Below are 13,316 nucleotides of genomic sequence, written 5' to 3'. Positions count from 1 at the left end.
CATTTACAACGTCATGGCTACCTGCCCTACCTGACTGGTGAGTCAAGTTACAAGTGTTGTCAGAGCAAAAGATCACTATGGTAACAAGCACACTTAGAAGCGAAAAAGTGACCTCCCTTGGAAGGGCGGCTTTGCAGGTCAAAGTTTTTGTACACCAGTTACACCACACAAAGAGGTTAATTATAGTACCCAAACAAGAATGTTGCACACACTCAAGTCACACATTAATCCAAATTGCAAACCTGGCGCATTTTTATTCTCTCAACGTGTATCATAAGCCAACATAATGAAAATGTGAAATTGTGAAAAATGTTATTGGATAACTGATACATCAGTCATATGATAAATGACTAGTTCCAGGCCTTTAACCCAATATGCCATATGAAATGGAGGCCTGGTCTTAGATGTGCTGTGTTAGACTGCACTCTAGTGGTTCATGATAAACACTGCCTACACTAACATTTACAGTACAGTAATATTTTGAACGAGGGTCACAGGGGTGCTGGAGCCTACCCCAGCTACCAGGAGTCAGGAGGCCGGTTAAACGCTGAATTTGTTGCCAGCCAATCGTAAGAATTCTTCATAGTATGAGAGGGGATTTCAAGAATGCAATACATGCATGTACTGTATATGCATTGTCCAGGTATATGTCTGATCTCAGAACCAAACCACGAGCCAGATGCCCATTTTGGAACCCTCGGTTTTCCAGTGTTGTGCAAGGCATTAGCCCAAACCTTATTACACATTCAAAGCCGCCTCATCGTGTAGAGCAGGGGTGCTCAATATGTAGATCGCGATCTACCAGTAGATCGCTAAGGTACTAGACAAGGGTTTCTTACCTACCTGGTTCCTAACCTACCTTTGCATTTAATTATAGGTTTTCATGATTTCAATGTTTAAACTGATTTTTTTGTGAAGTTAATTTTGTAGCCTTGACTTTTGTGCTTGGAAGATTGGGAAAGACTTTCAGTGGCACCGAGCCATATTATTTGTGCATGGCTCATATCTAGAAATCAAGGAAAAGACTAAGACCCAGTATTAGATTTTGAGGCTAGACATAAAAATTACTGTTCTGTATTGTTTTTATTGAACCACAAAACCATGACCAATGGCCACAAAGAGAAGAAACAGGCCAATATAATGGAGAGCGTCTGGAGGAAATAATGAAACATTGCAGGATAACCACAACGGAGGAATGTATAAACAAATTTCAAAATTAATTAATTGAATTATTGAAATGAAATATATTTGCAAAGCATTCAAAATATAGTTACTTCAAATTTGGAATGTTTATCGAGGTATAAATTGTATAAAATTATTTTGGATCCTCATTTACTCAACAATAACATTTGGAAGGGTTGTCTCGAATTGGACATTTTTTAATAGCTGGTTTTAACATCCCACCTTTAAATTATAAATAAATAAAGTGGCTGAACAATTTGTGGGTAGCCCAGTGAACGAGTGGTTAGCGCGTCGCTTTACAGTTCTAGAGTCGACGGTTCAATGCCAGGTGGCTCCTCCCTAGGTGGAGTTTGCATGTTCTCCTCAGGTATTTGTGGGTTTTCTCCGGGTCCTCCAGTTTTCTCCCACTTCCCAAAAAGATGCTTGGTAGGCTGGTTGAATACACATAGGTATATATAAGTGTGAGCGTGAATGATTGCCCATCTCCTTGTGCCCTTGTGCCCCCTAACCCATATAGTACATAACAAGACAGTCAGTCTCAAATCTATGACCTCCAATTCCCACTCTGACTTTCAAAATGAACTGACAAATGTTCTCAATTTTCTTCACCAGGTTATTGAGCAAGGGAGGTGTGTCCATTGACACAATTTGAAGCCATAATCTGTGTTTTGCATCCCTTCTCTGACCCTGGTTGAATCTTTCAAGGGACACGGAAGAAACCATTACTTTCACAGTAATAATGATCAGTTCCCTTGAGTAACGTTATCTTTCACATCCGTTCTCAACCCCGTCTTCCTTTATTTCTTCATTTCTCATCCCGCTTCCTCAGGATATCAGCCCTATTCCGCTGTTCAATTCACTCTTGGAGGGAGAGCATAAAATATTTAGAGTCAGACCTCCTTTCAACAGCAGAATAAGCATTATCCACTGCCTCTTCCTCTCTTCAAGTCCGAAGGGTAGAAGAGCCCTTTCGTTCCTATGTGTATAGGAGCATGTGTCCAGGGTTATCACAGGGTGACCAGTGCATTCTGAATGTCAAAATGCTGCACAAATCAATGAGGCGAACACAGATGGACACTAATCGGTCACTTGGAAAACAAGAGGAGGGCGACAGAATTAGCAGAAGAGATATATTGTGTGGACAGTGTCTGAGGAAATCTTCAAATAAATCTGTCAAGATTTTAGTCTTGAGAGCTCCACGCAACATGATTGCTAACCCTGTTCATCTTTAAAGTAAAAAAAATCTACTCATGAGGGTAAGGGGATTTTGAATTAACTATTTTTTTACCTTCACTCTTTGAGTCTTGAGCAGACAAACCGACCTGACTGGGAGAAAATAGGAAAAAGAATGGCAGCTCTCTTTGGTTCAAGACCAAATACATAATGTGTATGACGGACAGGTCTTTTAAAGCAATTTTGTCTTCACTCAACTTCTCAAAACAAGTGCTTCTTAAACACAGATGACTAGCTGATTCTTCTGGCTGGTTTTAAGTTATTCTTTCTTAACCAAATTCACAACTAAATACATTCCCCCATTTTCTTAGTCAAAGCTTATGATCGACACTCCTTAAAAAAAATCTAACCGGTGATAACAAGCCTTTATATCAAGATTAGGTTGGGTTATTAGAAAAGAAGAAATTCTTTGTCTATAATAAGTAAAATCAAAATGCGTTGGTGGGTGAAGAAGATAATTAGAGTGTGTAAGCATCAGTGTGTGTGTGTGTGTGTGTGTGTGTGTGTGTGTGTTTGTGTGTGTGTGTGTGCGTGTAAAATAACATTCCATTCATTCTTTTAGTGCTAAACTGGCCAGACTGCGCAGCCGCACTAGCACTAAACAACAACAAACACTTACACAACCACACACGTTTAACTGAATAGCTGAGTGTCTTCATAAAATGTGTCTTTGTGACACCACCTCACGTCTGTGGTGGAGCTGTGATATGTGTGTGTTCATGGCAACACTTTTTACTTTTTTTTTTACGTTGTGAGTGCGAACAGTTGTCTGTCTCTATGCGTGCCCTACGACAGACTGGCGACCAGTCTAGGGTGTAATCTGCCTTTGACCTGAAGTCTGCTAGAATAGGTTCCAGCACCACGGAATGACAGTCTTGGAGTACCGCAAAGGTCAGTGCTAGGTCCACTGCTCTTCAGTCTTTTCATAAATGATCTGCCAAGCTTCGAATGTCACCTGCCAAATGGACGCCAATGGTGCTGTTCTATATGTTCATGCGAAAGACTAAAAAAAAAACCTGCTACACGAGAACTGACAAAAGTTCTGAACTCCAGCTTTAATTGAGTGATTTTTTATACATCAAGCTGTTAAACAACTCAGGAAAGCTACACTTTTCTTCGAATCCACATTTCAGTTAATTTCAGTTCAAATCAATTCGAAATGGTTTGCATTTCACCCATAGATTCTCTCTGGCCTACGTGTTCCCAGAATGGAAAATGCAGTTTTCACAGGTGAAACCCAAAGACAAAAACAGGAACTATTTAATGTCTTGGCAATCGATCAATCTTAAAGGCAACAAGTGGGCCAATAGTAACACCTATCAGTCACATGTTCCAATATTTAATAATTGCCTTGGGCGGGTTAAAATAAAAAGGTACTTATCATTCCTTGATTGTTAAACACAAACTTATGTAAAAATTAAAATAAAACATTACTAGCAGTAATTATAATGGATGAGTGGTTAGCGCGTCAGCCTCACAGCTCAAGGGTCCTGGGTTCAAATCCAGGTCGGTCCACCAGTGTGGAGTTTGCATGTTCTCCCAGAGCCTGCGTGGGTTTCCTCCGGGTACTCTGGTTTCCTCCCACATTCCAAAAACATGCATGGCAGGCTGGCTGATTGGACACTCTAAATTGCCCCTAGATATGGGTGTGAGCGTGGATGGTTGTCCATCTCCTTAAGCCCTGGGATCGGCTGGCCACTGATTCAGGGTGTCCCCCGCCTTTGGCCCGGAGTCAGCTGGGTTAGGATCCAGAACCCCCCGCGACCATAATGAGGATAAAGCGGTTCAGAAAATGATAATGAAGATGATGATTTATAATTGACCATATGTTATACCCAAAAATTAAATGTTATAACCGCAATAAAAAGTCATCTTCCAAGTCTGGCTTGAATTTTATCTTCTGCCATGTTCCAAAAGAACATATTTATAATACTACATTATAAATATACACACAGACTGTAACTTCCAGACTATAAACTTCTATTTTTCCCACAGCTTTGAGCTATGCGGTTAATAGTCCAATGTGACTGATGGATTTTTACAGGCTTGATCTGCATGTCTTTTGGTGTAAATATCCCAGAGTATAGACACCTGTAGCTTTTAGTTCAGTGTGGTTTATTAATGAAGAAATAGTTCATCATTCATTTTCTGAAATGGTTAATCCTCCCGGGAGTTCTGGAGCCTATCCAGGTGACTTCAGGACAGAGGAAGGACAGTGAATGGTGGCTAGCCAATCGCAGAGGACGATGAGACGAACAACAATTCACACTCACATTCAAACCTATGGGCAATTTAGAGTGTCCAATCAGCCTACCATGCATGTTTTTGGAAATGTGTGAGAAAACCAGAGTACCCAGAAAAAACCCACGCAGGCCCGGGGACAACATGCAAACTCCACACAGGAGGACCGACCTGGATTCGAGCCCTGTGAGGCTGACGCGCTAACCACTCATCCACCCTGAAGAAATAGTTATTCTTGTAAAATTTGGAGGTAAGGTGTGTTTCCCACTCCAAAAATGACAATGTGAGTGTTTATTTATATACACAGTGTCCATGGAAAAACCTTTATAGTAATTATTTATTCAACCCGGTAAGTCACTTACTCATTCATGTCACCGTGATGTATTAATTTCATCTAAATTATTTAAAAGAAAAAAAGTGATGTGTGGCTGGAACCAAGTCAGGGGTATCAACCCACCCAGTCAAAATAGATTGGACGTCTAACAGCGTCAATGGCATTGAAACGATCATCAACAGCCAGCCCTCACGATTTCAATAAATTCAATAAATTATTCGTTTCATCGCCGTCAATGGCAGGGCAGGTATTAGAGATTTTTCACGTGAGAGTAATTTTAGCAGTCGTGGTAATTGTGCACGCTTTCTTTCACACAGGTCGCCGAGGCGGGACTATATACCGCCGCTTCTCTGAGAAAGGTCATCACTACTCCGCACCAGGTTTTCCAAGTATCTTTCAGCGGGCTTCTCACAGCTTCTAGCTGGTTTTACTCAACTCCTGTCCTGATATCACTCCGCTGGCATGGTGGAGAAGCTGACTTGATTATTGTGATGGTGGCAGGCGACAGCCAGTGACTACACACTTCCGCCACTGCTTCCCATATTCACGTTGGGCTCCGTCTGGACTCTTGATGTCTCACAACAGAATTAAGCGACATCCTTACCGGGATTCCTTTCAAACCAATAACCATATGACATGCAAGTACACTCCGAAACTCCGGAACCCGTTCGGTTCAAGCAACAAAACTTTTTTTCTCTATGGACAACACGGTAAAGCGGCTTGTGGACTGTTGCTGCTCGGCGGTATCGTCTCTGGCAGTTTGACCGCTGTATGCCCGCCTTCACGCCGTCGCCGTATTGTTGGCTTTCCGGCGGAGTTGTTGTGAGTAGCGGAGGGACGCTTTCATTGTCAAAGCCTCTCGTGTTGGCTCTTATTTGTGTTCTGCGGAGCTGTTTGTTTTGAACTGTGTTGTGGAGGGAAGAAGACGGGGTCAGTGTCGAGCTCCCAGCCGTACGACCGCGAGGCTCGCGAGTCGCTACCCCTTTAAAGCCACCAGTTGTCGGACGCCACTTTAAGGGCTGCTCGCAGCTCTGACCTACGGGCTCCAGCCTCAGCTGGCCGGCTCGTTGGGAACCTTCGCTGCGGAGGACGGTAGGTGCTGGAGGGTGGTGGTGGTGGGTGGTGGGAGGTGAGAGGTGGGAGGTGGGCAAGACAAGCTGGACGTTGGCGAAAAGTTCCTTCAAAATAGCAGCCACTAGGTCCAGTGATGGGGGACTTCGCCTCCCCCGCTGCCGGACCCAACGGCAGTATCTGCATCAACAACAGCCTGAACCCGGCCGCCGGGAGCGTGGTGCCTGCCGGGGCCGTGGGCATACCTAAGCACAGCACGGTCGTGGAGCGTCTGAGGCAACGGATAGAGGGTTGCCGGAGACACCACGTCAACTGCGAGAACAGGTATCAGCAAGCCCACGCCGAGCAGCTGGAGATCGAGCGCAGGGAGACGGTCAGTCTGTACCAGCGGAGCCTGGAGCAAAGGGCCAAGAAGTCGGGCAGCGGGAGCGGCGGCAGTAAGCAGCCGCAGATCAAACAGCCAGAGCCGGACTCGTCCTCCTCCACGGATCAGAGGAATAACACGCTAATAGCGGTAAGGACGCACTTCTAGTGACAGCCAGTAACACCCCACACTCACTCACACACTTCCGTAGAAAGTACACTCAACATCATTGGACCACAATCACGCATCATGATTACTACACGACCAAGTTGTTCACTCACACTTGGAAGAGTTGAAAACACGGTCATGAAGCAGTCATTGTTGACCCACTGATGAGTGATTTTGTTTTCTAGGGAAACATAATGATTTATCAATACTTAATACTCAACTGTAGTTTCTTTTTCTTGTTCATTGCATTCAAAAACCACTATTTAGTGTTTAACTATGATACCGTAGCTTAACTTTTCACGGTGAAATTACTTATCCTTTCTTGACTTAAGAATCAGATCTTGTGCAAATAGTCATCAGTGTTGTAACAAATGCTCCCATGCTTTAAGCGGTGAAACTTTAGCCTGCCAGATTTGTGGTGTGCCGCCCGAGTCATCAGCCCAAGTCTTTAAATGGTCCTTTGTCATTTTCACCCAAATGCTGCTTGAAAGGGGATTTTCTTAAACACAGACACATTAAAAATCAATGACTTGACAAAAAACATATAACAACGACCCTTCTGTCTTAAAAGCATATGAAGTTCTTTAAATCAGGATATATGGGTGTGAATTCAACACACTGGAATCCACAATATTAAAATTAAACTTGCTTGCTGCCATTGGCGACGATAGACATCCAATCAGTTTGAACTGGGAGTGCTTGTTGTTCGTCCTCCCTGGTCAAATGTGAGTAGGATGTCTACCAGTGACAAACTACCATGTTTGTATTTCAGCCACAAAAAGTTAATAATGCAATCCACACAACTACATGTTCATTTTTGGAACCAAAACCAGTACACCTCAGATTGCTGCCTGAGTAGTGACAATCATGTTATGCATAATGATCTACATCTTTTGACAGAACAAATGATAGCTATTGATAGTAAGTGAATAATATGTGAGCCATCATACCATCTGCACTGATTTATTATTGGGACAGTTGATGAGTAGGGTTACTATTGTTAAAGTAGATTGCTTTGGTCCTTTGTGATTCTTAGTCTAGTTTTGACAATTACAAAAAAAAAATGCTTTAAACCTGAAATTGCAGTGGACAGAGACCAATAGAATAGACACTGACAAACTGTGTCAACTCCCTGTTTGCACTGTATCGCCTGTAGGCAGGCTCAGGTTTCCTGAGAAAAGACCAAAGGACTCATGTCTGGAATGTCAACAGTATCTTTCCTTTTGTTGCTGCAATGAGCCCAGGTCCTCTCCTTTTGAGATGCAAAATAAGAGTGTCTTTAATTTCCCAACCAGTTGTTGTTACGGAGCGGAGTTAGAACTGTCGGCCGTAGTGCTTTGAGTGCAATGCAGGACCTCCCAGCAGCCCTTGTGAATTGATGTTAGATGGATGGCAACAATAGCACTGAGAATGGAGGTGCTACTGTCACTAACAGTGAGACTTCAAATGTACACACTAAATGCAACAACCTTATGATTTAGAGTGTCAAGACGTAATGAAGAGGAAGGGAAAGGAGAGAAGCCCGTGTTTTTTTTTTTAAATTTCACTCCTCTGAAAAGCAGAGCTGCAGCTAGATGGCTGTATGTAGTCACTGCAGAAGCAGCACTCTAGGAAAGCCAAGCTTGCTGTTGCTCTCGCCAAACCCATTGTGTGCACGCATGCAAACACAAATGCCCACAGGGTTATGTTACAGTCTGTTCTTCAAAATACACAGTGTGGAGAAGGTGCGTTACGTGCACAAGATTTTAAAATCAGCGGGTAGAAGGAATAGTGTATTCATTTACCATTTAGATGTTCAGAGATCATGTAAAAAGGGCACCAGTGGAGTAATGTAATCTAATCTAATCTAATAAATGATTGAATTTCCAGTTATTTAGGTGTGATTTTATGATTTAATTTCATTCTTTCCTTCAAATAAACATGCATTGCATGTTTTACATGCATTCATGTATTTTAATTGTTGTACACAAGAAGTAATAGAAACCAAATAGTTTGCTGCTATATGTATTATGTATAATATTAATTCATTAATTTTCTGAACCTCTTGTCCTCACAAGGGTCGTGGGGGGTGCTGGTGCCTATTCCAGCAGACTTGGTGCACAAGGCGGGGACACCCTAAATTGGTGGCCAGCCAATCGCAGGGAGACGGAAATCCATTCACGCTCACTCTCATGCTTAAGGGCAATTTGCAGTGTTCAATCATCCTATCTTGCATGTTTTTGCAATGTTGGAGGAAAATGGAGTACCCGGAAAAAACCCACGGAAACCCGGAGAGAACATACAAACTCCACATAGTGAGGACTCACCTGGGATCGAACCCTATATATATATATATATATATATATATATATATATATATATATATATATATATATATATATATATATATATACATACACATACATACACATACATACACATACATACACATACATACACATACATACACATACATACACATACATACACATACATACACATACATACACATACATACACATACATACACATACACACACATACACATACATACACATACATACACATACATACACATACATACACATACATACACATACATACACATACATACACATACATACACATACATACACATACATACACATACATACACACACATACATACACATACACACACATGCACACGCAGACGTACACGCTCACACACGCACACGCTCACACACTCACACGCATACCCATAGTAAGGCAGGGGCAAGCCTCTAATTGTGAAAAGCGTGCTTGACTCCCTTACAGATGCTCAGTGGGCAAATTCACATTGATGGCTCAGCATAAGTAGAAACGGTGGCTTCAGTAACTTTCTCAGGGGTACTGAAAATAGAAGGGAACTTGTCTTGAACACATTGAACATATAAATATCTTAGATTTGTCAAAGATACAATTGTAAAGTTTTAATGGTAATGGTTAGATATTTGAAAAAACTAGGCCATTGTTCAGCCATTAAGTGTATTTGATATTAGTGGGACTAAAAGGATGTACATTTTACAGAAATGTTTCGGCTGAAAAACACATTCTTTTCTTTGCCGACTTCAATAGTGGGTAAATAAATGTTCAACTTCAGAATCATCTTTATTGGCCATGTATGTTATAAGGACAGATGTAAGTTGTCTCTGGTAGTTACAGCTGCTGTAGTATTACAACAAACAAGGAAAACTACTAGTATTAAAAAAAGTTTCTTTAGGACAGGGGTGTCCAAACTGATCCACAAAGGGCTGCAGTGGGTGCAGGTTTTTTTTTTCTCCAACTGATCCAGGACAGAGAGTTTAACCAATGAAGTTTTTTTTCTAAAACCAGCAGCACCTTACGACAATCAACTGATTTCACTTTTAAGACACCAGATTGGAATGAAAGCCTGCACCCATTGTAGCATTTGACGACTGGTTCGGACACCCGTGCTTTAGGACATAATACAATAGAAATGCCTGCTTGTTTAATTAGGTATAGATGGATAGGGCATGAGATAGGGAATGTGTCGAGGTTGTGGCACGCATTTAGAGGCTCAAAGAAAAGTTTGCTTTTTCTTATTTTGGCTGACATCTCGTTCTCTGTTGCCATGTTTAATGTGTTTTGATATTATTCTACGGAACTATAAACAATATATATACTGTACATAGTTTAGCTGCAAATTATAAGAATTTTGTTATCATTAGAAACAAAATCACACATTACCTCTAGAGATGGTAAAGTTTATGATGTTTAATTTGGGGAGAGATTTCTGAATGAATACAGAACAGTGGTACCTCTACTTACAAATGCTTCTGCATATGAAATCTTTAAATTACTTGTTCCAAGAAACGAAAAACAGTCCAAGGTACGAAACGTCAAACAAAATCAAATATCCTCCAAAACGCAAAGACACTTCCTGAATCATTAACTTCATTCATTCATTGATTCATGTTCCATACCGTGCATCCTTGTAAGGGTTGCGGGTGATGCTGGAGCCTATCTCAGCCGACTTCAGGCAAAAGGCCTTCCTTATTTTTATTTTTTTAAATTGCGGTGCTGGAGTTGCTTTCCCATCTCCCAACACCTTGCTGGTCTCCCATTCGTTAGAAGGAAGGTTCATCTCCATGATGCCAGAACCAATTCCAACAGGGAAGCATGGCGCCATTCCGCCCTAAAATAGCGTGCTCAAGGCGGGTACGAGAGCCATCCCGGTAGGGTTAGGGGCCACCGACGGAGTACGAATGTGACTGTCCGAACAAAAGCCCCCTTTAGGGCACTTTTTAAAATCTTTTTACGGGACTACGGCTGCTCATTTCCAGCCCGTGGTGAGCATCTAATTCGGGTACATTTGACCCTCGTTCCTCACGGAGTTGTTTCTTGAGTAGTTCTGTGTGTAACATCATTTTGTTGTGTGTTTACATGCATCTGTAGTAGTTATATTTACTCAGCTGCCAGTCGCAATTTCACCCCAGTAGAAAATGCCTTTGCATCTTTTTATTAATTTTAATGCCTTAATAAATATTGTTATCTTTTTGCCTTCTTTTGCTTTCATACAAACATTTGGATATATATTTCATACAAAATTGTTATACTTTTATAATTTTTAAAGGATTATGTTGTAGTATTAAGTACTAAATATCGTGGAAACAAATTATCCTCATTCAATGTAACATATACTTCAATTTACGGAAAATCCAAGTCATGAAACCAGTTATAGAACCAATTCATTTTCTAATTAGAGGTACCACTGTACTTATTGAGCCTCTTAGGAAAACAAGGCAATGGGGTTTTAAGAACCATTGTATATTCACATTATGATTCAATTCAACTCTGCATTTGGTGACCATTTGCTTAGCATGTCCGTTTCCACAGTTCTGAGATCAAGGATTCAATCCCAGGCTCCAGCCATTTTGCGTGGAGTATCTGGCATCTTCTCATGTCTGTGTGGGTTTTCTCCGGATATTCCGGAAAGATAAATGAATGAACCATTTAACTTGCATTAAAAGGACCATTAGCTAAGCTTGACATTGACAATTATGTCATAAATCTGTATGTAATAATGATTTTTCTCTAAGTAAGTTAGTAGTAACACTGAAGTTTAAATGTTTCTACTCACATATAAGATCCCTCCAACACAGCCACAAGCTGAGGGGTTATCTGTATTGTCACAATCCAATTTTGCTCTGAAAATTAGTAGTTTGTTGGGTTGAGTTGTTGCCACTGCTTCATAATGCATCACGAAACCTCTGAGGGGCACAGCTGAACAAGTACCGCAGGGACAAGGACGTTAGGCGGCCACTGTCACCCATGCTTTCGATTTAGCACTTGTCCATCGGCCGCCCTTCATCCTCTTCCTGGCGGGACTCATCCAGCAGCTACAACCCAAGAAGTCTCTAGTCATGATTCCCCCCCCCCCCCCCTTTCCTACTACGATAGGGTTCACAACCATTATGTAGTCATTTTACTGTGCTTTATCACTCACATAACAATTCTTTTTGTGTATAGTTGGATGACTACCTGCACAATGTAATTGTGGAAATTGGAAAAGTATTTGCTCCAACTAGCTACCATAGGAATGACAGTAGTGAATCTTTGTATCGTTGGCAATGATGGAGTGCTATTCTTTCCATGCCCCGCCATGATACGCCAAAAAAATCAGTTTAACTTAGGTGGAATATAAGAGAAAAATGCTATTTATGAACTACTACTGAATTTTTGTTTTCTTCAAAAATATTTTAGGTCTATAGTACATCAAAATAACCATATAGGGTTTGTGAGATGTTTCATAAAGTCTAGTAAAACGAAAGATTTGGCTGAATATCTCAATGTTATCAATTATTTTCAATTAGTTTCTTAAAAAGCTCAAGATTGAAACTTGTTTCCTTTCGGTTTTCAACTTTCAAAATGGTTCTGACCAGATTGTGGTTCGCGCTTTAGTCAGTTATCCTGAGTAGAACATTCATTTAGGCCTCTTTTGATATTTTTCCCATCTTTAAACATGTCTTCCACCTTTATTTATTTTTTGACACAACATCCCGTCAACTCAAACACCAACTATTGTGCAGCTGCGGGGTTAATGTTCGCTCTGGAGAGTACGTTAGTCCCAAAAACACTGTGGCTCAGGACAACCTGTCTCGGGTTGTACTCACCCCTTGGTGTCCACCTCGCAAAGGAATGCCTATCACACACACATACACACGCAATGTCTCTAGTAGTGTTGTTCGGCTGAACTCCTGGAAACCCTGGCCAGAGTGTGGGCGGCTGAGTTTTCATGAATCTGAGGCCTTCCCCTATACTAGTCACACTCCCACCCTCCCTTGCTTCCTCTTCTCCCTCTTCCCCCTGTGTTCACCACTTCTCTGGTTTCAGCTTTAGTAAAGGACTAATGTAGCGTAGATGATCTTGAGTGCTATATTTAAACTACTGAGCTGGCTTGGAGCTGACACTCAGCAGTACGCACAAGCATATGCACGCACGCAGTGGGTGACGTTGATTTCAAACTAGGACGTCACTGGCATGTGGTTGGCGCTTAGAGACTATTTCACTGCTTCTTATGTTTTTCTTTGATTAGAGTTGTAATAGTTTATCCATTTGTATTTTTCTTTTTTGGGGATCCTGCCTTTTTTGTGTAACTTCATCACTTCTATGTCCTCACTAGCTTCCTCACTACCTTGCCCCTCAGTTTCTGTGCACACATTCTGGTTGTTTTTATTCTGGGGTTGCTGCAAACCACATTCC

General features: G+C 41.5%; 1 protein-coding gene across 1 annotated transcript in view; it reads left to right on the top strand.

Annotated features, from left to right (window-relative positions):
- The first annotated feature begins 6,120 nt into the window (after window positions 1–6,120).
- Window positions 6,121–13,316, top strand: part of maml3 (mastermind-like transcriptional coactivator 3) — an 86,629-nt gene continuing 79,433 nt past the window's right edge. Inside the window, exon 1 of the mRNA XM_077606335.1 lies at window positions 6,121–6,575. Coding sequence (XP_077462461.1) covers window positions 6,198–6,575 — 378 coding nt within the window. The 5' untranslated portion in view covers window positions 6,121–6,197. The remainder of the gene's footprint in view (window positions 6,576–13,316) is intronic.

Source organism: Stigmatopora argus, chromosome 7, assembly GCF_051989625.1.
Source record: "Stigmatopora argus isolate UIUO_Sarg chromosome 7, RoL_Sarg_1.0, whole genome shotgun sequence".
Lineage (NCBI taxonomy): Eukaryota > Metazoa > Chordata > Actinopteri > Syngnathiformes > Syngnathidae > Stigmatopora > Stigmatopora argus.
Note: the sequence above shows the minus strand (reverse complement) of the source record. Positions and strands in the feature narration are given on the sequence as shown.